The 25,081-nt window shown below is 42.1% G+C and overlaps 2 protein-coding genes across 10 annotated transcripts in view; one reads left to right on the plus strand and one right to left on the minus strand.

Moving 5' to 3' along the window:
• The window catches only part of CYTH3 (cytohesin 3), a 42,090-nt gene extending 27,141 nt beyond the window's left edge, over window positions 1-14,949 (plus strand). Inside the window, exons 5-13 of the mRNA XM_072349009.1 lie at window positions 2,722-2,840; window positions 5,314-5,394; window positions 7,295-7,407; window positions 8,193-8,341; window positions 9,117-9,228; window positions 13,405-13,481; window positions 13,561-13,632; window positions 13,758-13,912; window positions 14,809-14,949. Of these exons, the coding sequence (XP_072205110.1) occupies window positions 2,722-2,840; window positions 5,314-5,394; window positions 7,295-7,407; window positions 8,193-8,341; window positions 9,117-9,228; window positions 13,405-13,481; window positions 13,561-13,632; window positions 13,758-13,912; window positions 14,809-14,881 (951 nt within the window). The 3' untranslated portion in view covers window positions 14,882-14,949. The remainder of the gene's footprint in view (window positions 1-2,721; window positions 2,841-5,313; window positions 5,395-7,294; window positions 7,408-8,192; window positions 8,342-9,116; window positions 9,229-13,404; window positions 13,482-13,560; window positions 13,633-13,757; window positions 13,913-14,808) is intronic.
• Window positions 2,311-25,081, minus strand: part of CLEC16A (C-type lectin domain containing 16A) — a 147,288-nt gene continuing 124,517 nt past the window's right edge. For 3 of the 9 annotated variants that reach the window (XM_072348996.1, XM_072349005.1, XM_072349006.1), the window contains 3 exons: window positions 22,623-22,695; window positions 20,409-22,008; window positions 18,480-19,833 (listed from right to left, as the gene is read on the minus strand). Coding sequence is in view for 1 of the 9 variants with exons in the window: in XM_072349008.1 (XP_072205109.1) it covers window positions 24,875-25,023 (149 nt within the window). In the remaining 8 variants the exon portion in view is untranslated. The other 6 variants (XM_072348999.1, XM_072349000.1, XM_072348998.1 and 3 more) reach the window with 6 other exon arrangements.

The raw sequence follows: 25,081 nt of genomic DNA on the forward strand, positions 1-25,081 counted from the left end.
CTTACAGCATTTCAAACATTTCAGATTATGTAAATTGCCAGCCCATGTTTGTACATCCTTTTAACACACGGAGCGGGAGGTGAATGTAGAAGCAGACATTCAGTCTTTGCCAACCACGTGTGCTTTTTTCACTTAAGTATTAATATACACATATAAAATAAAAAAACCTGTATAAACTATAAAATAGACCAGGTACACTGAGGCTGGTGGCCACATCTGCTGTTTTTCTTTTCTGTTCTGATGTCTGTACAGCTTCAGCTCTGTTAAGGGCAGATTATCTCTGATATTCTCACTGTTATTTTCTTCTCTTTTGCTTTCTAGAAGTCTGTGGCAAAATCCCACAGCGATGCAAACTGCCTTCGTTCCAATGTTAACTATTTTTGCTGCTGCTTTTATGGGATAAAGTTATTTCTGTAAATAGATGCTGTGGCCGCATTACTGCTGTAATGTAACATAAATGTGGTAAACAGACTTTGAGTAGTAATTCCTTAAAAATGTCTGTAAATCAGTGGTGGCCTGCAGTAGCCAGGAATGGGAAAGAAGCAACAGCAGAAGTAACAACACGTGCACTGAATCCTCAAGGCTTTATTTTCCTTAAAAATCCAGAAATGTAGATGTAGAGTTTTCACATGAGCAGGAACACATCGAGCTGACTTCTTTAACCATTTTTATTTAAGAGTTTTGTGTCTTCTAATGGGGGTCACCCAAATGTACAGTGATTGTCCCCTGACCCAAAAGTTGTTGTTGAAGGTAGCTGTGTTGAATACAGTTAGTTTACATCAGTTAAAGGGCTGTAATGGTCAAGCCTGGGAAAAACAAACCCAACCAACAAACAGCAAAACAAAACACAGTTCTGACATCAGTAGGGACACGAAGCTGTGCTTTGCATTCCCAGCAGTGGGTGTCACTGCTGTCTGCAGTGGGCCCTGGAAATGGATTCTCTGTGACAAAAACAGGATCTAAAGAAGTGCCGAATTTGTCAATAAATTACTCTAAAAATTGGAATTCAGAGATTTTATTGCACAAGCTTTTAAAAAACAAACAAACCTAGAAACCACACAGCACTTGTTAGTGAATAACGAATTGCTGTGTGATGGTGACTTTGTGTGTGGGGGTCAAATGCATACGGCTGCCTTCTGCCTTGTATCAGCCTTCATAAAGAGGAGTTACATCGAGACAAAAGATAGCGGAGGAGTTGATGAGTGTTTGGCTGACCTATTTTACAGTGTATTCCAGACATGAGAGTTGTTGTCCCAGACATTCCTTTCCTGTCTGATTTCTGCTGCTTTAAAGATCAGAAGAATTAAAGAAAAGAACAACAACAAACAAAGAAGCCCCTCAAACCCACTGATTTTTGCAGCTCAGATACCTGTTTCTGTGCAGAGATTTCCATATTTCCAGTCATTTCCATTTTTCAGTAACCCGTACAACTTGTAAAAGCTCTTCTGGGCAGTCTGCATTAAACATGAGCAGCACAGTCTGGGTGTTGAGCAAAGCAACCTGCAGCTGCGATTTCTGATGTTGGTTGGAGGGTTCTTTGTTGGTTGGTAGATCTGAGAAACTTTCTGTGTTAGTTGGTATGGAGAAAAAAAGCAGTGTGCTTTAGGTGAGTTTTGTGCACTAATGTTATCAAATGTGCTTGAGATGGTCTGAGGAAATCTCAGCTGTTACTGCTTCAAGAGAAAAATGATGTTTTCTTTGCAGTGAAATCAGGTCTGTTCTGAAATGACTTGTAAAAGCGCTGAGTTGTCAGACTGCGGCATGTGGTCAAACTAAGTTTCAGATGATGAAATTGTTAGGAGAGAGCTGCAGTCAAGACTTTAGTTTTTTCATAATAAATTATTAGATAATAATTTACCTGACAACAAATAAAACAACAACAAGTGGCTGTTCATGATCCGTGGAGTGATGGAATGACATCATTTCCAGCCTCCATGTAAACTTCAGATAACCCATGGGCTCCTTTATTTCCTGCTTTGCAAAGAGCTCTCTGGGCATTCCAGAGTGGGCAAGTCCTGAGGCCAGTAATTTAGAGAAGCGTAGGAATCCAGGGGCTTGGTCAGGTGTGCACTGAGGTTGGGGTGAGGCTCCTCCTGGCTGTGGTGGAAGCTCCGTAAGAAAGGCTGGATTGGCTTCACAGACAGCCCTTAGTGAGCACGGTAATTCAGGCACCGTTTGCAGTCAGCCAATTCTCAGTGTCAGCATAAATTCTTTAAACTGGTTTCAGTATCTTCAGCCATAACTTCTGCAAGTAGTGGCTTGATGTACTGGGGCGCAGTTTGTGAATGCTTTATTTTCTGTCGCTGTGGTGATTCAGTTACTCCTGCATTCCTCGTTGTTGTATGATTTCACAGATCATCTTCAGACATTCACGCAATGTGCCGGGCAGGCCAGCTTACATTCACCTGTTAAGACAATATTTGATGTTTCTGTAATTAAGGAATTCAAACCGCCGCCTGGCCCTTCCAGCCTTAAAAATGTGTTCCCATTTATATCTGCCAACCAGCACAAACTTCTGCTCATCTGACTGGCAAAAAAGTTCATTGTTTTACTATTTCATGTAAAGTAGATCAATAAAACCAAGTGTAGACCAGTGTAACTCTTACATGCTGTGTGTAGGTCTGTGACACTGGATTGATGCCAAATGCTAAGAGTGGTATTTACATACATACTGTGGAAGAAAACGTAATATTCCTTTTCCTCTGAAATTGCTTTTCCCAGGGAATACAGTTTCTGATAGAAAATGACCTCTTGCAAAACACTGCAGAAGACATTGCACAGTTCCTTTACAAAGGAGAAGGATTAAATAAAACGGTAATTGGCGATTACCTCGGTGAAAGGTAAACTAATAATATTGAAACTTCATCTTGATCACAAAGCTTGCTTGGCAACTGTAGCGGTTACCTTCCCCATCAGAGGCTACGTGAAAAGCTTCTCAAAGATGTAGGAAAGCTGCAGAGGGAACTAATACCAACCTATTAGGTGGAGTTTTTCTCTGACCAGTTGTTGTGCTTTTTAAATGGATCCATTGTTGAATAATATTTAATTCATTGTAACTTACCATTTTGAGAAAGCATCCTTAAGTTTGGTATTAGAGCAGAATTCAATGCCATAAGCTTTTGGAATGGTGGAGAGCTGTATTAGAGCAGCGTTACCACAGTTTCAGTAATTCTTGACACCGTCCCTAGACAAGGTGTGTTTTACAACCAGTAATAATTGATAGGAAAGAAATTACTTATTAGAATTGATCATTCCTGGGACAGTGCTTGTAAGCATGTTTTAGTGTCATCACACAGACTTCCCCTTAGTATGGAGGAATCTCTCAGGGCAGCTGCATCAGTTCTAGCACAATAAACGTGCAAAATGCAATAAAATGCAAATTGCTTCCATTGAGGTGCAACCCAGGAGTGGATTTTGGGAAAGGAAGCAGCAAGAGATAGAAGTAGCAGGTAGGTTGAAGTACATGCATCTGCATGCTTGAACATGTTCTGGTTCTAATGCCAGTTAGGGAGGTTTAAAAGCTGACTCACTGGGGATCTGCTCCTGTAGTGATGTGTTCTGGCAGATCCCCTGTGAGACAGCTGTAATCTCTTTACAGCATCAGCACTTAGTTTGTGCACTGTTTCCTCCTGACATCAAGAAGCTTAATGAAGGTTTTCACTGTAGTGCATATATTTTTGAACATGTTTTCTGTGCAGTTTCTGGACCACGTTTGTGGACATTGCGACCATTTCATATGAAAGCATTAGGATCTTGAATATCTGGGTAGTGTTGTGCAATTACTTGTATGTTAATACCTACCAAATTGTAACCAGGCTTGCATGAATCAGCCTGTGTGCATTTTCAGAGTTACGTTCTACCTCCTCAAATACTTCCAGTCTTCTGCTCCCAAGGCTGGATTCTGTGCTCACGCAGCAGGATCTCACCAGTCTGACCATTGCCACTGGCGTACTGCAGAATGGTCACGTCGCTGCTCACATAGAGAATTCAAAGCTGTATTATTATTTCAGTGCCCATCTTCTGGATTTTTCATTATTTAAATAGGAGAAATTGTGGTGATTTGGACTGAACAGCAGCAATTTATTATTATTATTTTTTAATCCGTTAAGTTGGTGCTAAAATCTGAGGAGGGCTGCAAAAAGGATCCTTTGTTGCATTAGTTGTATTAGTTTGGAGCTGCACTGACTTACGTATGGCTATCAATGTAGTCTACATTAAAACCAAAAAGAGCAGAAATGAGAGTACGAGGCTGATACTTGTGCTGAAGCTTTGTGTACATGTAGGCAAGGTACGTCTTTGGCTTAAAATAACAAAGCGGCCCTATTGAGAGCTCTGTGCAGTTGTACTCTATATGAGTTCGCTGCTCTGCAGCTCAATTGTATATTACTGAATTTGATGAGAATTGCTTCTTTTTGCTTGATGGAGCTGCTCTGTGGTTGTGTGAAACAACTTAATGAATGGTTTGCTTTCAAGTATTTGCTTGTGAGTTACAGATGAGCTACAAGCACTGAGTCAGTAATGCAGCAGATAATTCTTGGTGAACGCACACCTTTCTATTTTTGGGTGGAGGCTGATATGCAACATTCTGCCTCCATTATGTATTTAAAGCACACCCTGGGATTACAAACCTTTCTGCTTCTGGCATATGAATGTAGTGGTGGTGTAGACTAAATTCTATCTGCATTCAAATCATTTTGTGTTCATCAGCCTTTAAGTATAACTTTTGCATTCAAATAACCTTGTATTAAAGCGTACTTGGGCTGATGCTTTGCATAATGATATCAAAGATAGCTGGGAACAGACCAAGGCAGAAGCTGTTCCTAAACTTCCATTGTAACGATTTTTGAGAACGGAATAAGAAGGTGGTACATATTAAGTACTTCTTTGACGAAGCTGTTCTTATAAGCACTTGAAGTGTAACTTATTTGTATGGCTAAAGAAATGGATCCTACCTTAGTTGTTGTTTTTAAGTGTTCATGACACAATTGCTGCACAAGATTATTGAACTAAATAGATGTATTGGATATTTTCCCCTGTGAAGGCAGGTACAATAATGTCAAATATCAGACAAAGAAAGACAGGCCACTTGCAGGGCATTTAAAAGAGCAGTGATAAAATCTATTCAGGTGTTCTGGCTCTTGGTAGTTTAGCTTTCTAATGCTAGCAGAAATGGGCAAAACGCTACCAGTTAAAATTGAACGTGGTAACAATTCCTGGTGTAATCATCTGTTTGTTTGCTTATTCTATTAGAAGTAACTAAGAAGGCTTTGAAGTGCAGCATTGTAATTGTTTATTTCCATTCTTTTCTCACAGAGATGAATTTAATATTAAAGTTCTTCAGGCTTTTGTTGAACTCCATGAGTTTGCTGATCTCAATCTCGTACAAGCCTTACGGTGAGTAAATTCTTTCTGTTTTTCTTCCTGTATTGAATTGCGTGTTCATAGCAGTCACTGTGTTGATCTACTTGTCAGAAAGCTGATGTCACACTCAGCGTGACTCTGTAGCTCACTGGGCAAGTTAGCAGAGGTGGTTCTGTTTCAGCACTTCCAGTTGTTTGTAGCTGTGATTTTGGTGTGCCTGCCAAATGCGAACATTGGGAGACCAATTTTGTATCTCCGCACAGAGATGGGTTAAAACAAAGCCCCAGCCAAACAGATCATCTTCTTTGCTGCCCTCTTCTTTCTCCTTTTCTCCCACTTGTTCCCATGGGTGGATGGGAGAGCCCTGCAGGCCAGAGTTAGTGTTTGTGTGCAATTGCACAGAGGTGGGCTTTGGTACAAGCAGTTTCTTCCTACTTCACCCATATTTACCCAACTGTCATGTAAAGGAAATAATAATAATAAAATAGTATGATATATTTTTTTCCTTTGGTGTGTGAACTCGATTTCTCTGAGGCGGTAGCATGGAGTTACCTTGTGAAGCATACAATGTTCCTTGTGGAAATCCACAATTAATCCAGAAAATTAAGGTGAAATAGACACTTCTGCCAGTCTCGTTGCTTCAAGTGACGGCCCCTGACAACAGAGAAATAGAAATGTTCATATGCTCTTTGTTTCTGGTGCAGCACCTTGTGGAGTCAGAACAGCTTTGCTATGGTTGAGTGATATAGTGATGTTGGCCTGAGCTGCCTGAAGCATAAGTTGAGGCTCTGGCTGATGCAGATTACCTGGAAGGCTTCATATCCCTCTCTTTGACTCGGTTTAACTTTAGGCTTGATTTTATTCTACCTTAGCAGCTGCTACTATTAAATGTTTGTATTTTGGTAGCTTACAAAATTCGTGATCTGGGTTGGAACCTTGTACGAGGTGAGTAAAAGACAGCATATAGAGCTAAACAAGCTAAGGATGGCCTGTGGCGTATGATATGAAGTCCTAAAATGGAAGCCTATGAGAACAGGAGCAAGTGGTTTTTATATTGGCACCCACTGTACAGGGAACGTAGAGTTTTTTTTGCATGGCAGAGCATGTAACTTTGCTGGTCTAGATCCTGTTTTAGCGTAGATGATTGTTTTGCTAAAAAAGAAAAGAGAAAGTGATTCAATTAATTGGAGTTTTCAGCTTCACCATTTGCTGAAAGCGAATTTGTGAAGACTTCTGTCCTGTATGCATTCCAGTGTACCTATGTATAGAAACAGTACGTTAGGAAAGTAAAAACTATTTCAGTTCATGCTGATCTCCTGCATATGTTGCAAAATTACTGAGATGGTGCTGTGAGTCTTGAGATCTGGGTCTGATAATTGCAGGGCGAACTTGCACTGGACAGGCAGCACTTCTCTCCATGCACTGCTGTTTCTCCCGTAGTTGTTTTCATTTGTAATGTTTGATGAATTCACTTCAAGATAACAAGTGTTGCTGTACTCCTTCCTTTTCTCCCCTACCAGAAATATTTTATCTCCTGCTTCTTTCTGCATTGCAAGTGAAGTCTGAGTGCTTATTGCTTTTAGTAGACAGGAATCCCAGGGAGGATTGACCTGTTTTTGTTCCCTCTGTAGTATTCTCATGGAAAAATGGGATGCATACAGAAAATTGTTTACTAGCCCTGAAAAAAGAGTCTCAGAATATGAACTGCCATATTACCTTGCCTGATAGCATGCAGCGTTGCTGGCTGAATTACTGGGTTAGCCATCTGTGCATGTTGCTTTATGGTAGCTCCTGACTTGTTTGGTGAAAATTGAGAATAGATTTCTAGGGCATTTAATATACACGTTGCTGGGTTTTGTTTCTGGTTATTAGCAATAGATGCTTAATATATAAATATTGGCGTGAGTCTAACAGTGATTCTTCTTTTCTGTAGGCAGTTTCTGTGGAGCTTCAGACTCCCAGGAGAGGCTCAGAAAATTGACCGTATGATGGAAGCTTTTGCTTCACGCTATTGCCTTTGTAACCCAGGTGTCTTTCAGTCTACAGGTTAGTTATATATGGTGTTAAAATGTTAATGTTCTTCCACATCTGGTGCAAGGGAACAGTGGCTAATTTGAAAGTTCAAAGTAAAATAATACGTGGAATAATCAATTCCCGAGAACTGAGAAAATGCTGCTATCTGATTCTATATTTCACATCGGGAAACCACAAGCTGATGGTCAAGTATTCATTTCCACTTACTAAACTCTACCATTACTATGTAAACTAATTTGAGTATAAGACACACTTCAGAAATGTCCCCAGACTGTTTTGGCTGCGTGTAGCTGAAAAGTTAAATCACGGCCTGACCAGTGACTGACACCTGATGGAAGGCAGGGTCAGCCCAGGGCAGCTCAGGTACATGCAGTGCATCTGAGGGAGCGGGAGGGGTGGAGGCGGGACCCACTTCTTCCCAGACCCGACATAAGGGGTTTACAGTGGAAGTGAGAGTATCTTGCTGGAGATCTGGAGTTCTTCCAAAGGTAAGTAGTTTCTCTTGCTTTGTTTATGTGTCCACAGCTGCTGCGTTTGGGCTTGTTCTCGTTTGCTGCAGCCTAGGATTGTGCCACTCTGCTATTATTGCTATGTATAAAATGTTATTTTCAGTTTTATTTACATGCAGTTCAAGTGTTATTTTGAAGACTGTTCTTCCTTTGGGTGTCTGTGATAAAACTTGGAGACACTTTGAACTGGTGTCTGATAGACCAAGTCTGTTAGAGCATCTACTGATCTTTGTAAACATAGAAAATGTCCATATAGAAAAATAAATTGTTTTTCAAATCTGATTTCAGACACGTGCTACGTGCTGTCGTTTGCGATCATCATGTTAAATACCAGCCTACACAACCACAACGTAAGGGATAAACCAACCGTAGAGAGGTTTATTTCTATGAACCGTGGCATTAATGAAGGTGGAGACCTTCCAGAAGAGTTGCTACGGGTAAGTGAAAATGGTGAAGATCAGGGGTTGCTTTTTGTTTTTTAATAGGAAAATGAAAAACATGCGCAGCAGTTCTCAGGCTGATTTCTCAAGGGAAGTAAGAAGAACTTTTTTCTGCCATGTGTAACCATTTGAGAAACTGAAAGAAGTGTTGACTGACATTCATGGTCAGTTGTCTCTAACCTTGGTTGGTCTTATGTTGAGAAGAGATTCCGGAGGGAACCCTCTGTGTTTCTCTCACAATGTGCTTGTGCCAGTGTTGTTATGGGGAAAATATTATTCCTACATCAGAGAAAGGAGGAAAAATAATTGATGAAAACATCATCGTTTTGTTACGGCCTTTCTGTTCTGTCCACGTATCATGCGGAGCTTCCTCCTCTCCCCTGAGCTAACAGCAGGGATGTTTACTCCTCTAACACAGTGCGATGGTATGAAGTATTTTCTAAAAGCCCGGATTAGTTTGGCAACAATTACAGAAAACTGGAACAGTTTGAGAAGCTGAAACTTCTGCAGCAGGAATTCTGTGATAAAAATGTGTTTGATGGGGAGTTCTTAGAAAATCTGGGAGGAGGGAGGCAGAGTTTACAGAGAAAGTAGTTGAAAAACAAACTTATTCAGTGTGGTAAACAATAATTGGGAATGGATGGTCCAGAATTCTTTGGCAGCGTTTGCTTTCTGTACAAATAAACTGAGAAGCAGTAGGACGGTCTGGTTGCGTTTTCTGTTACATGTTACTAACGAGGTCTTTTTCCTGTTTTTTTTTTTATTCTTCTAGAATTTATATGAAAGTATTAAGAATGAGCCATTTAAAATTCCAGAGGATGATGGCAATGATCTCACGCATACGTTTTTTAATCCAGACAGAGAAGGCTGGCTGCTGAAATTAGGTTAGTTACAAGGGCAATCTCACTGCTGTCTGTTGGCTGTTTGCGTGTCTGCTCCTTCTGTGTCTGACTGCTTCCTTATAAACGTATCGGGGTTCGTGCTGTAATTTACATTTAAAAACGCTTAAGCCAAAATAAGTAACTCCTTGACAACGGAAGGTTGTTACTCCTTGTTGCACTTGTACAAATCAGCAATCTTGTTTCAGACTTCAGAGTTTTTTTCTGGTATCTGAGAACTGAAAACTCAGCAGCAGAAAGGAAACTCCGTCTGGTGTTTGCCACGTGCCGTGATGGATGGATAACAGCTAAACCTCCATGTAGTCACTGCAGAAAACTCGTGAAATTTCAGCTCAGTTTTCTGCGTGCAAAACCAGGATTTCTCGTCAAAGAGTTATTTTGTGTGTCTTTATTTTCCCATATTATTTGTGAGTTTCTCTTGGTTTGGTTTTGGCTATGATTTTTTAATGAGTGGTTTAAATGTGCCTTCTTGTTTTCCTTATGGCCTATGACCTATCACCTTTCTGTTCTGTGACTGGCTGTCTCTGCTTATTCGCATTAGGAGGTACGTATCTGATTGCTTTCCAGCCCCCTCTTGTTCAGTTGCTCATTCTTTTATTTTCTTCCTCTTCCCTCCTCTGTTTTTTTTTGTTTTTGTTTTTTTGGTTGTTATTTTCTTTTATATTTTTTTTTTACTTTTTTTTTTCTTCAATTTATTGTATCATTTTGCTTTTTCACTCGGTGTCACTAACCGTATCATCAGTGCTGTTCTGTCCACAAAGGCTGGCATGAGTGTCTGGCTCATGTGCAGGTGTCCTCTGCAAAAGGAGGTGTTTAAACGTACAGCAGGAAAACAGAGATGATTCTTCTGCGTTTGCTGAAGAATGCAACTAGAAGAACGATTTTGACCGAGAGAAAAACGCTTTGTGCTCTAACAAAATCACTTTGGGTCTTTGTTATTTGTACATTAGAATTTTGGGAAACCTCGATTGCATTGGAGCTACACACACAGCAAAGCTGTTCTTCTTCCTGTGTATTTTCTTTTGCAAATATCCTATTGAGTAAGCCAAACATGTTCTTAAATTAGTGTGAAGTTTAGGGGCACTGGGCCCTTTGGTGATACGCAGCCCCTGGCACAGCCTCCATTAAGCAAACGAATCCCATCAGCTTTACTTGTGCTCAGGGACTTTCTTCCCCTATAAAGCTGAGTGAAATGTGATACTTTTCATTTGCTGTTTTTCCCCAGTGTGATAAATCTCTTTTATACAAAGCCAGTGATGACACACTCCACTGGGGCCAGTTTTTGGCCATTTGAGCTGCTTATTAAAGAGGGCACTTCACACTTGGAGAATGGTGACTGAAGTGTGAAGAGGGATCCAGGCTTGGGGTGAGAGGTGGGCTGTGCTCATGGAGCTCACATTGGTGAAGGTCGTGCAAAGGAGAAAAGTAGAGCTGTGGGCCTCTCTGCTCGTGTTTGGAAACCAGTGTTTGCACTGCTGCTGGAAGGATGCACAAGGAACTATTGGTACATTGTCCGTGTGCTTTGCAGTGTCTGGTTTTGACCTCTCTGCTACGGATGCTGTAGGGTTCCTCTTTGTCTAACTACAAAGAAAAGCAAAGCAGGTTCCTTGCTCATTTTGGCATGCAGTGGCTGAGCTGCTATGGTTTCAAAGATGACTTGGCAAGTTTTCTCCGTGGCATAGGATGAGGCAGAGGCTCTCTCAGCTAAAAAGCTTTTAAGACAAAGTAGAAAAAAAATGCATTATCTGGAGGTTGGGAATAAACCCCTATTTGTATCTGTATTATGAAAACTGCACATTTCTATCCGTACTACTCATCAGTTTATGCATGTTGTACAGTTTGCCTCTCCTAAGGACTTTCTAGCTCTGTAGCCTGGCACTGTGCTTTAGAAAGCCGTGTTTCATGAATGCTTGCTTTTGTGAAGCTTCCTGCTCTGTGCAATCCAAGCACCAAACTGGGCTGTTGGGCAGCTCCTCTGGTTTTAGCTAGCTAGACTCAGCCTGTGCTTTTCTGTTGATGGTTTTAATCGTAATAAGCCTACATTATGAAGTACTGGAGAGAGCCCAGTGGAGGGCCCCAAAGATGATGAGAGTTTGGAGTATCTCCTTTATGAGGAAGGGCTGAGACACCTGGGGTTGCTCAGCTTGGAGAAGACCGACAGAGGGTCTTAAAAACACCACTAAATGCCTGGAGGATGGTGTCACGTGGATGGGGGCAGATTCTTTTTGTTAGTGCCCAGCAATAGGACTAGGGACAACAGGGAGGGCATTTCTGTGTCTGAAACTGCTCCAGCTGGCAGGCAGCTTGGTGAGTGTGGTTTCCTGCAGGGAGGGGGAAGCTGTGATGCTGCTCTTCCAGACAGGAAAGGAAGTGACTCAAGATGTGAACTCTGGCTGCCCATCAGGCAGCTGCCAGGAGGCGTTGCTCATCCTGGTGCCTCACTCCCAGGCCTGCTGTGCCCGTTTGCTGCAGGGCAATCCTTGGGAGGATGGCTCTGCTCTTCTCAAATCCAGTGCAGGGGAGCAGCAGGCAGCAGCCCGGAAGCTGAGGGCCTTCCTGAGCGTGGGTTTATTTCCCTGTGGTGAAGGTTGGGTTTTTTTACCTTGCTGTGCTGTTCGTGTGGTCACCCAGAGCTGGACAAAAACATTCCTGTGTTGGGTTGTGTGAAGATCTGCAGCCCTCTTTTTTCTTTTTGGAAGAAAAAAAGTCTGGCTTTTTTCTGGAAGGGTAAAACTCGTTGCTTGGTGGAAGGGGCTGTTGGTACGGCACTCACATGAGCTGCAGGACCTGGCCAGCTGAGGGGGGTGGGAGCAGCAGTTAACGCTGCAGTGACCCTTGGACTGTATGAAAAACATGGTGTTAAAGGAAGGGCTGTCCTGGCAGCCAGCTCGACTTGGCTGCTGCTGCTTCATTGATCCAGAAACAAATTGGGGAGCGGTTATTGGCTTTCTGTTCCTAAACCAACAGCTGCTGCTGCCTGAACCAGCTCTCAGTCGAGAGGTGGGAGTTCTGCAGTGACATACGTGCCAGTTTGTTTCTGCAGCGCCTCGTTTAAGGACCTGTCACAGCGGTTGTACTAAAATGCCACCAGCTCTTCCCTCACTGTCTCCACTCAACCATCCATTCTGTCACGGCTTTTGCATCCTGCACTATTTTGCTTCTCTTATTTCACCACACCTGCTTGTGGATTAATATTTTATTGAGATGTGTGTGCAGTGGAGGCATCAAGTCTGAGTACTCTGAGCGGTGCAGTGTTAGCACTGAGTTACGCTGCAGGTCATAAAACCAACTGGAAGGTACGATGTGCAGCGGGGCTCGGCCTGCACTGCAAATACTGTGTATGGATTTAAGACAAGATCCCTAGAATTGTTAGTTTAACTTCAGTACAGAAATGCAGATCATAGCAACAGAATTCCCACTGTCTGAAGAAGAGCAGATGGATATAAATTGTTTCTTACATTTGTTTATGATGTTAAACAAATTGGGAACCTCGTGTGTGTTCACAGAACTATTTTACGCGAGGGTGTTCAATGGGAAAACCTGTTATTTTGAGGCAGTTGGAACAATGAGTGATTGCTGAATGGATGATGCACAGGTGGTGCCAGAACCCTGAAGTCATAACTATGGTGGAACTCGGCCTGCATGTCTGCAACATGGGAATGCTTTATTTACTGCGCTGTTCCTGGAAACGACTCTTGACTATGTCATGTATGGGATAGTGGAGGGAGGTGTTCTTAGGTGGCAAACTGCAGAGCAAGGGATGAAAGGACTGAGCCAGTAACGTGTTTCTGAAAGGAGCCGATCCATGCAGGCTGCCATCAGCAGCTGTGAGAGAGAGAGAGAGAGCTGTGTCAATGTGAGGGCAGGGGCAGCAGGCCCCGCTGAGCCATTGGGTTTGGGTGGAACCTGAGAGAGTTGACAGCCTTTGCAGTAACGCTTTTGTGGCTGCTCAGCACCATAGTTAGTGCTGACTCAGGAGTTGGATCTTTGCAGTTACAGAAATATGTTTCTAACCTCAGCTCATCTGTGCCTGATCCATTTGCAATTAAGTGATTAAGATACATACTGGAAAAACAAAGAAAACAAAACAAAATTTCTTTCTTATCCCTTGCTGAAGCCTTGAGAGTGACGTGTTGGACTTACCAATATCTTCTGTTATAGGGGGAAGAGTAAAAACGTGGAAACGAAGGTGGTTTATTTTGACTGATAACTGCCTGTATTACTTTGAATACACAACTGTGAGTATGTGCTGCTGTGAGCTGCCTTAAAATCTGGGTATGGAAAGGAATAATCATGCAGTATTTTCCTTTTTTTTAGGACAAAGAACCTAGAGGGATTATTCCATTAGAAAATCTTAGCATAAGAGAAGTTGAAGACCCAAGAAAGCCAGTAAGATATCCTCATTGTTTTTGTAATGAATAAGGAAACCGTTTGGAACTGAGATTGTGGCAAATGAATTTGTTTCTCAGTTGTTTGTTTTGCTTTGTGTTTAACCTGTTTTTCCTACCTTCCAGAACTGCTTTGAGCTCTACAACCCCAGTCATAAAGGCCAAGTGATTAAAGCCTGTAAAACTGAAGCTGATGGCAGAGTGGTAGAAGGCAACCATGTAGTGTACAGAATATCTGCTCCCACCCCAGAAGAAAAAGAAGAGTGGATTAAGTCTATCAAGTGAGTTGAGAGTTTAAAATATCTTTCAGAAATGAAGCGTAGGCTCCTTTCTGAATCAGGTATGGAGAGAAGTTGCATTTTAACTTGTTTGAAGAGTTCTGATTCAGCAGCATCCTCTGGGATTAAAGACAAGATCTTTGGGGTGGATGGTCCGAAGGTCCATAGCAGGTCCTGACTCAAATGAGGAAAATGTTTGTTTTTTAACTTACTGTTTTAAGCAAATGCAAAGCCTTTGGAGAACCATCCTTAATCCCAATTTTAGTCCATTCTTATTTTGCCTCGTGTCACCTTTCTTGAGCTTGTTCATAATTCATAACATGAATTCCTTTGTAAGGTTTGTGTAGTAGACCCAAACTTAAACAAAATTCATTCCTTTAAGTTATCTTTGAGATGGAAGTGTGAACTCTAACAAATCATAGCTAAACATCTTTTTATAAACCAAGGTTTCTGATGTTCAGAAGAGTTGTTCTCGCTGGGAGCAGAGTGCAGCGCTGAGCTCTGCTCTGTGGGCACAGCGACAGCCCAGGGATCAGCATGGAGCTGTCAGGGGAGAGCTGGATGAGGGTCAGGGGAAGGTGCTGCAGCAGAGGTTGGTGGGCATGGACCGGGCTGACCAGGGTGCTGTTCATAGCTCCATGCTGTCAGAGCTCACACTGTGCCTGGACACCACTCCCAGACACAGGGTTTGGATTTCAGGTGGTCCCGGTTAGAACGGAGAGTTGGACTCAGTCAGTGATCCTTGTGGGTCCCTTCCAACGTGAGCTATTCTGTGACTGTAAGTCAGCAATCTTTATCTTATTAGAAGTGTGGAGTCATCCAAAGGGAAGTGAGAACAAAAGAGTTTTCGAAGGCAGTGAACTGTTAACCAAACTGACAACTCACGTTGTTTCTTCTAGAGCAAGTATCAGCAGGGATCCCTTTTATGATATGCTGGCAACAAGGAAACGAAGAATTGCAAACAAGAAATAGGACTTGACCTGATCAGTAACGTGTGTACCTGCATCAACTTCTACATGGGCTACAATGGAGCGATAATGTAAACCTTGGGCAAACTAAAGGAAGACAGCAACTGTAAATTTATATATATATAAATGCATATATATATATATATATACACACACACTTTACTATGACATAAAATCTCAGCAAGACCTTTTGGAGAAGTTATTTGCGTGTAATTTGAAGTAAGCTTCAAATCCCAGAGGATAATTTTCTTGGAACTTAATTCAATTGAAGACACGGAAGCTTTGTTTCCACTTGTTTGTTGTAACTACAGCTGGCTTGGACTGGGAAGAAGAGTAAAATATCCTATACCTGTTTCTTGAGCTCATTGCCCATAAATGGAGAAGTGTTTTAAGTACTTTTCTCTCTGTTAAATGCAACACTAAAATCTGGACTAGAGGGCAGCCTAGCACATTTCCATAGGCAGGAGACTTGCAATCTCAGTAACAGTTTTCAAGTCTTATGTGTCTTGCAGTAAATGAAGCTCCACCTTCTGTTTTAACAGCTTTTCTTCTTTGGAAGTGCAGCTCGGTGTCTGGCAGCTACAGCTTTAACAAGTTGTGCCAAAGGGTTGGAGTGAATGCACTGAAAGGTCCCACCAGCAAAGGCCTGTCTGCAGCCATGACACTGCGCAGATGTGGTTAGAAGGCAAAAACTCTTCAGTCTGCTCACACAATAAGCAGTGAGAGTCTGGCTTAATCTGCTTTTTATATAGTCGCATCCTTCCTATGTTTTATATATATTGTAGTTTAATTAACACTATTAGGATTAAAGGAATTTAGTGACAGAGCTTGCACGAGTTGCAAGGGTTCAGGCTTTGCATGTGAAAACACCCTAAAATAATAATTTCACGTGCACTTGATGTTTTTAAGGGAGAAAAACCAGGAGAGTGTAATCTTTTTGCAAGATCCAGCCCTAGGGAGGTGAGCAGGCAGCGCTGATTCATTCCTTTGCTCGATAACAAACTTTGAACATACAGAAAATTTAGGTATTTTCATGGCATTCTTAAAAGATTTTTCCTTCTACTTCAGTAGCTGAAGTTGAAAACATGAGTAGATATCCTTATTTGTACCTGAAGAACATAACATTACTGTCCGTTACCTCCTGCAATGAGCCCCTGCACGGTTTCTTGTTAACTTATGGAAGATTGTCACAGCACTTTCCTGTTGGCAGCGCACAGAACATTCTTCATTGCACAGTGAGGACACAGAGTGTTTTTGTGGCTCCTCTACTTCTAGCAGTACTTTTTTTCTGTCTTGTTGACCCTGAGCCATGCCTGATGTGCCAATGGATGCCTCGGTGACCCAGCGTGATGCCAAAGCAGTTTTGCTTCTTGGATACGTGACAGGGAATTTTGCTGCACTGGCAAGATGCTAAGTTATCTTTTGCAAATCTCATTTTACCTTTAAAGAAGTCAGACTTGTGGTTGCTGTCTTACAGATTTTGCATTGCTCTGCGCAGGGTTTCAGCCCGACTGTTTTGCTTTATCGCATGCTTCAGAACAAGGCTGAGACAGACTGGGGTCATCTTTCCTACACTGCAGATTTTCCCTCAGAGTGTGGGAATTGCTGCTTGGATGAATGCTCAGATCTGAAGCAAAACTCAGCCAAAGGAGGTAGAATCCCAGTACTTATTATTAGTAAGTATCACTGTGGGATATCTTTGCATAATGGAAGCCATTTAAACTCTATGAAAATTTATGGAGTTGTACATCCTATGTCTGCAAAGCAGCACGATGATGCAGCTGCTGATGTCATGACTTGACTTTTCTGCTGTGCAACTTCAAGTTCTGCTTTGAAGCCATGCACTCCCCAGTTCCAGCTTTGGATGAGATTCATCATGCAAACAGTGATGAGCCCAAACAGGAGCTGGTGAGTGCAAAGGTGAAACCCAGCCCTGGAGAAAGGTGAGATTACCAAAACATTAATAAGCCATGAAGCACTTTTTTTCTTAATTGATTCTTCTGAGATATCATCTGCAAGAAACTGTATTTATTGAACCTGATGAGGAAGTCTGCTGATAAGCATGAAGGAAATGCCTTGAGAGTTCATGTGCTGTACTTGGTTGGAAGTTCTTACATCCTGCAGAAGTGATTATTTACAGTAACAGGTATCTGAAGATATTATAGCAAGAAAAACATTATTTTGTAGCATTAAAACGTGACATCTGAAGCAGCTACTTGCGGTGCTCAATATAGCTATTTCATTTACCAAAGCTAATGGAATGTCTTGTTTGTAATGATATTTGATTTCAAATGGTGGTTGTTCTTTTGTAACAGTATTAACATGGAGTGAAACTGGCCCAGAATTTCCACTGGTCACGAGGCCAGTACAACAAAGTGGCTTGTGCAAATTTTGGCCAAGTTCAGGTACTATTTTGTGAGGGTGAAGAAAAAATGTCTCACCCTTTCCCTTCCTGATTGGGCTTCAAGTCCAGGTGTAGCTGTCATGACAGGCTGCTCCGCAGCCTAAAGCAATACTGTTACAGTTTGGCTGTGCTGAGGAAAAGTCCCCTGGGAATGCCAGCCTTCTCCCTTCTGCTGCACTGAAAGCTGCGTAATTGTTCAGCTCTTGGGTTTTACCGTTGCCTTCTGAAACTACAGGGGCCAGCAGGAGCCACTACTGCTTCTGCCACACATATGGCTTCTCTGAATATCCAAACCTGGCCACTAACTTCAGCCATGGTGCCAGTGCAGCCTGGGGAGAGAACTGTATATAATACTTAAGCTCAGCTGGACTGACTTAAATTTTACAATATTCTGACAAAATAAGCTCTACGTTACTTAACATCTTGAACAGTTTTAAACCGGTACAAAACAACCTTTATAAACCAAGCAGCATTTATAATGCTTCATATATAAAAACAATACATATTTTTTAAAGTTTATTACATATCTATGTAGATATGCTTGCTGGAAAAGCTAGGTCTGTTGTAGACCAAAAGCTACAAATGAAGACTTGTGGCTTACCAGTTTCTTTTCTATATTTTCTTGGAAAATGTTTCTAGTTAGAGTTTAAATATAAAATGTAAATGCTGTACAGATATGTATGGATATAAACATTACTTGGTGTACACAAGTGATCTGCATGACAAATACTCTGTATCAATCATTGTTAAAAATGTAATGGTCTGTGTAAATCCACTGCAATATTAATGTTGTCATTTATCATTAAGACCTTTTGCTTAAACCTGGACATCCTCAAAAATAAAGTGTGAAAGTACACGATGCCCTGGAGCTCCTCATTTAGCAGAAGTGAGCATTAATTGGTCAGATTTTTGTAGAGAGACTGAGAGCCAATTTTACAAACCAAATGATTCCGATGAGTTGCAGTTAAGGCAGGTTCTCTGCTCATCCGCACTAAGAACGGTCAGTCCCTCTGAGCAGCTGCAGGTCAATGGGATGTGACTCCAGGGTCAGACTGGGAACTCCCCAGAGCAGCTCTACTCTGCTCACCTTGCAGGCAAAGCCAGTGAAGTTCCCATGTTACACACAAGACCAGGGGCTGTCCAAAAGGAGAGCTGGTAAATGCCTGGCTGCTGCAGGAAGAGAGGGATCTGAGAGATGAAAGCAGTCATTAATTTTAATTTCTTTATTCAATTAAGATGACATTTATTTAAAGACCTAAAAACCCTGCAATGCCATGAGAGGGAACTGCTGACTAAATAAAAGAACAGTAAAGTTGCTGATTTTGATAATGTTGAGTGGTTGGTTACAGCCTGGATTTGATAGAGAGCTCTTTTAGTACACTAAGTTTTGTCCTTGTTGGCTTTCCTTATAGTGAGTTGGTGTACGCTTTGATCAGTAACTTGCATCTGAAAGGGGAAGCACTGCCAGCCCCTGTTCTGACATTCGCCAGGTAACTGGCTCAGCAGCTTTAGGTTACCACAAAGAAGTCACAAAGCTGCGTGCAGCTTGATTTGTGATCCTGGACTGAGCTGGCTGAGAAGGCCTCCAAGAGCCTCACAGTAAACATGCCTGTATTTCAGTGCTATGCAGACTTAACTGTAGAGAACAGAAGGACAAAACTACCTGCTTTAACAGCAAATAGGACACCTCCTTCGCTGACATAGCCCAATAATCTGAATGCTCTGCTGCCGTGGGGTGCAGGACTTCCACTTTCCTGCTGCACTTCTGCCTGGTTCTGAAAAACCCCACGAGTTTGCCATCTGCTGGCCAGAAAACTCACATCAGGACAGTGCAACACCTGTATCAGCTGGAGCAGAGATGCTTAAAATTAAGTACAATCAGAAAGCTTTTGTCCAGAGTATTGTGGAAAGTCTGTATTTAGAGCAATGATATTTTAAAGTCCTCAATCCAGCCCTTAATTTTTTCTCAGGAAAGGGATACATTCAGAATCAAAGTTCACACAAGAATTTGTGAACTATCAGCTTCCACCCCCAAACTGTATCTTTAGATTAAAGCTTTTGGTTGCCCATGTCTGAAAACACAAACGTTCTTTGCTGATCATATGGAATGTGTGCAACTGAATAAAACTGCCATAACCTCATCAACACCAGTGAGCAGATGTGATCTGAACAATGTGGACCCAACCTCGTGTCCTAACACAGATCACCAACATCTTCCCTGTCCTCACTTTATCACTCTAATAACAACCCCCAGGCAGATCACATTCTATAGTTAAGGTAGAAACAATGAAAAAGAGGAAGACATGAGAAGCACCCAGAAGAGAATTAGGACAAATTGCAGATGATGCTGGAACCCTTGCTTACTTGTACTACATTTGATGCTTATCTTCAGGCTTTTTTCTTTTTTGGCCTTTTTAAGCTTTCTACTTCTTCTCCTCTTCAGTCTTTCTCCATTTCTGGTTCGTGCTCACTTCTCTTTTGGATTGTTTTCTTTTTCTGGTTCTTTGTCCTCATTTTTAAGAGGTCCTCAAGAACGACGTGCGTCTTGCTTGCTAGAGTGATACAGAACACGTATGTTAAGTATTTAACCGAGGCTACAACCTGAACAGCAGACAGTCTCCCTACAGTGACTATCCCTTATAGTACAATTCTTATCACTTTAATCTTGTCTTTCCTGCATTAACCAGCTGCAGTTAGCAAATATGCAGCAATTTATATAGTGCAGCAGGTTAAAGCTAATTATGAAAGCTAATTAAACTACATAAGGCTAATTATGGAAGCTACTGAATGACACCATGAATTTCAGGTAAGACATAACTGAATTATACAATTTATACCATTCTCCTAAGACAGAAATAAAACATTTGGAAAGAGGAAAAATTTAGGTCAGAGGAAAGTAACTCCACACACGTTAATTTGTCATTCCCTGATATGTACAAGTAGGTACATCCTGCCCAAGAACCGCTGATAAATCTGTTCAGACATCATCATTTGTTCTGTGCCACATTCCAATAGGAGTCTTCCAGCAAAGAGCACCAGACCTTCAGAGGAGTTGCATGTTTTCAAATGACATTACAGACAGTGATGAGGTCACTGACAGAAGCCTGAGGACTATCTTTACACCCACCTTAGAATTTCAGGATTACTACTGTAGGAATTCTATCTGCTCCATAAGGCTGCTTCCAGGAACCTCCCTGAAATGCAAAAAAATAAAATAAAAAGATGAAAAGGACAGTAATGTTTAAAAAAAACACAAAAAAAAACACCACAAAACAAAACAGTCCCCGCTGGAGCCTGGTCTGGTGGTTGGCGACCCCGCATGTAGCAGGGGGTTGAAGCTGGATGATCTCTGTGGTCCTTTTCAACCCAGGCCATTCTGTGATATTCTGCATACAGAACCTTCTTTGAACTACACCATAAATAGTCTACAGACTGCTGTATAATGGCATATTACCAATGACTGAGTGACATATAAATAGTCAGTATTACTATTCTAGGAAAAACGACCCTAAGCTTATGGCCATGAACGTTATGACCAAAGCTTACCCTTTGATTCATCTGCATGACATTATCTGAGGGTAAAAAAAACCAAAAAGACAAAGTTTTCTATGAAACTTGCTACATGCTTCTTTCTTTTCACCGAATGAAACACAACAGATTGCTCTACTGATCACTGCCACATTCAGCCAAGTTGTGCCTTTTTACAAGACCGCAATGGAACACTTACTGTGAGTAAATGCTCATCCGCATGGCTCTATCCAATCACACTTTGACAGAAACAAAACAATGAGTTGAATTTACCCTTTTAGCTGCTATGCCCCACATTTTCTAAGGCTTAGGGATGAGAAAACAGAGTTCTGAGGTTTTTCTGATACATAAAATGAAATGTTTTTCCTTTTCATTTGTAAGCAGACACAGAGTGTTGGTGACCATGAGCACACCTGTGGCATGCTGAAAAAGCCCCACTTTTAAGTGCTTGCTGAGCTGTTACTCACCACTGAAGGAGACAATCCAGTATTTGTGGATGATTGTGTGACCCATAAAACATAAAAACAGATGGATTAAAAACACAGAAAACAAGCACTGGGTACACACACATGTCCTGCCATGTGTGCTAATGAACACCAGGTGGCATTATCTGCCTCATTTACTGAATTTACCCAGAGTGCAAACAGTAGGTGGTTGGGACGTTTCAATCTGGGTAGTATCTTATAGGCAGCAAGTGGTTTTAAGGCTAAGCTTACATCAACATAATATGAAACGCAGAGCCAAATTTTGTTAAAACCCAAGTTCTGAGCATTCAGTTGCTGCTGTGTCAAACGGATGTGGAGTGGCTGGGCAGCCGGAAGACTGAAGCCAGGCAGTGCTGCTGCTTTACATTACCCCACTGCTGAGGAAAAGAACTGGAATTGCTGGGGGTTACAGGCTGTTACCAATAACAAAATGCTACTAAAACTGAGATGCACACACAAACTAACATATTTAAGAGGAGAAATCATTCTCTATTCAGCTTAGTTTTGGACACATGGAATATGTTTTACACAGCTTTTTGATAACAATGTAAATAAATCCAATCCTATTTTTTCTGTTAATAGATTCCCCATAGTTCAGTGTAAGAACAGGCTGCATTATGTGTTACTTGTTAATGTCCATCAAGTACTTACCAAACTTAACTGGATTTTATCTCCATTTCAGCGTGAGCTTTTCTTGAATGGTAAATACCAGCCCTGGGGATGGAAGAACCTTTTTAGCATCCAAAATAAATTAGCTGGATAACAACAGTAGGGAAAGCAGTAAGTGCTGGTGAGTGAGGGTTCTGATGAGGAAGGTAATGAAGTACACCCAGTACAAATGGCCAGCCTTTCACATAGAAACACCTGAGGCCACAGCCAAGGGCAGGAAATTAAAATCTACCAGAAGATACCAGACAATATCAGCTACCTAACAGTGTAAGGAAAATCCTTGTCAGTAACAAAATTGCTTCTTCCAAAGCATGAATACATTTAAAAACGAACGTTTTCCAGCTGAGGTCAGTACAGGTCAGCTGCTCTGCCAAATCTGCACATCAAATTCGAGCCCATGCAGGGATGTTGCTGACTTTTTCCCCAGAACTGCTACAAGCCGTTCATCGCCTTCTGGAGAAACCAACCTCTTACCAGGGAAGTGCCCCAACCCACAAGAGGTCTAAAACTGAAATAAAACAGCCTTAAAAAAACCAAATAAACACAAAACCACACGCAGAAAAAAAAGCATTCATGACTGTCTTGTTTTCACACAGGTTGATTTCTCCCTTATCACAGACATTGTTAGAAGAGAAAAAGCCTTCTTTGTATCTGCTTACCAGTGACGTGTTCTCCCCGTGTGCCTTTAGAACCCCTTCTTAGAAGTCAGTAACCAAACCATGAAATGTATTCCTGCATCAAAATGAGGTAAAATGTTTATTAACATTTTTATTGATTAGTCATAGACTAAAGTTGTACCGCTGTACAGAGTTAGAATGGAGTTGAAATGGCTCCTATAGTTGTTCACGGAGACCACACAAGCAGCTGGGCTCACGTGGGTACAATGCTTTTAGGCACGTAACGTTAATTGATTTTTCAGAGTTACATTTAGTACATTTCGTACATGGACTTTGTTTTGGAACATCCTTGTGCTCCACTTGTATTAGAGCTGAAGCCAGAGCATGTGATGCTGGCACACAACCAGGGGCCCAACTATCTACTAACAAGCACTAGTTTTTATAGGACTTGGCTGTACCTATTTATGGTACATAAACTGCTGAGGAGACAAACCTTCAGTTCCGAGCCAGAACCATAATTCACTGCACTCCAATGGTAAGAACTGAGCAAAGCTTAGTAACGCATATCTCATAGCTGCACTCTGGATCACACTTGCACTTAGTGACTGTACAGCTGGCTGACAGTAACTGATGAGGGCCACAAGTGTTCAAAACACTAACAAGCCTTCAATGACAAAATCCTTTACTGTTTCTCAAATGAGGCCTCTCAAGGTTGGTTTGCACCTGCACAGCGAGGCAGTGGGTGATGTTTCAGTAGTGGTGAGAGCTGTGAAAGACGAGCCATACTCTGGACAGCTGTGCACAGCTGTCACACCACAATATGAGGAGCACCTCGATCAGCTCATCCAAGTGAGCAGGCTGATGGTGGTGGCCATACTGAAAAACAGTGTTTTGTAACTGAGAACTTGCTCTTTTGGATGGTGTTATTATGCTCCGTTGTAGTTTCCATGGAAATAAATAGGAGGAATTACTTTCAGAGCAACCTACCTGGTACCTACAATGCGCCTCTAACATCTCCAGCTGCAAAAGTTCACAGATGTTTTTGCACAGAGCACCAGTTCTTATGCCCCAAAGCTTGGCAGCAAAGTTGATGTTGTGAGCATTTATCCCAGGCTGAGAAAATTCAAGAAGGGCCTCACACTTGGACCAGGTGAGTTCCCCAGCATTCAGGCAAGCCCAGGTTTCTTTCAATTACTACCAGTTATCTCCTCTTTGAGGTCCCAACAACCAAGTGCTCTAGAACAACATCCCTGCTCTGCAAGGCAGGGCTGCAGGAGTCCTGTAACTCCTCTATGTTTGCTGCCACACAACAGCAACACAGCTCTAGAATAAGGGAGAACTCGCAGCACTCAGTGAGGCCCTGCAGCACCAAACAGCCCCTCACAGAGATGCCCTGCAGCAGCCAGCACGGCTCTCCCTCTGCCTGCCAGCAAACTCAGCTGGAGTCACAGCAGTCACTACAAGCCCCTTCTTCAGAAGTTCAACACTGAGTTTCTTTTGCTTTGAGTTCCCAGGAAAGCACTTCTAAGGTGAACTGTTAGAAAAACATCCTGTCTTGACTTCAAAACCCCAAGTTACTGCGCCTACTAACGTCAACACAGATCTGGTGCATCTCTCTCTGATCAACTGCCAAGCAACATTCATAGCTTCATAATGATCAAATACAGAAAACTACCTGGGGGCCGGGATGTGTGTGCACTGTTAGTGAGATCAAGCATTATCATACAAGGCTTCTGCTCCTGCTTCCAGGATTTTACTGCCTAGATAGAAAGCATGAGACGAGCTCACTTGCAACGCGCTTCAGGCTTTTGATGTGAGAAGCGTTTAGATGGAGAAGCATCTATCACTGGATAAAAGAAACAAGCTGCCAGCCAGTATGTGACCACACGGATCATTCATTTAATGACCACAGTATTTCCACAAGAGACTCTTCCCCAGCATTAAACCAAAGTGTAAAATTTAATCAAAATCCTGTACGCACATTTCGGTACCTCATCAGCAAATCTCAGAGCACAGAACTTCCCTCATGCAGCTGCATCTGACAGGGCTGCTTTGAAATACTGAACTCAAGGATGGAATGGCATCCTCCCAGAATGCAGCCCTTTGTAAAGATCTCACTTAAGGATCTATTTAAAAGACAGAGCTTACTTTCAGGAGGAGAGAACTCAGACCCTGGCTGCTCCCTCCTGTACACTGCACAGCTAATGGGCTTGGAACCGAACTACTGCGAATGGCTCGATGCTCCACATAGAAACAAACAGAAACAAATTACACTTCTGATCTGTTGTGCAGGTTCATGGGATGACTCTGTGCAGCTCCTCCACCTCCAGGCTCCACATCTCCTCGTGCACCGGGTTTTCGGAAAGATCCGTCATCTTGATTGCTCTCAGCACGGGCTCGGGGCTGCAGGACCGCACCACCCCCATCACCATCACGTACTTCCCTACAAGAACACGGCAGAAACCCGGTTAACCCTCACGCCTTCATTTTACGAGCAGTAG

Source organism: Excalfactoria chinensis, chromosome 14 (assembly GCF_039878825.1).
Source record: "Excalfactoria chinensis isolate bCotChi1 chromosome 14, bCotChi1.hap2, whole genome shotgun sequence".
Classification (NCBI taxonomy): domain Eukaryota; kingdom Metazoa; phylum Chordata; class Aves; order Galliformes; family Phasianidae; genus Excalfactoria; species Excalfactoria chinensis.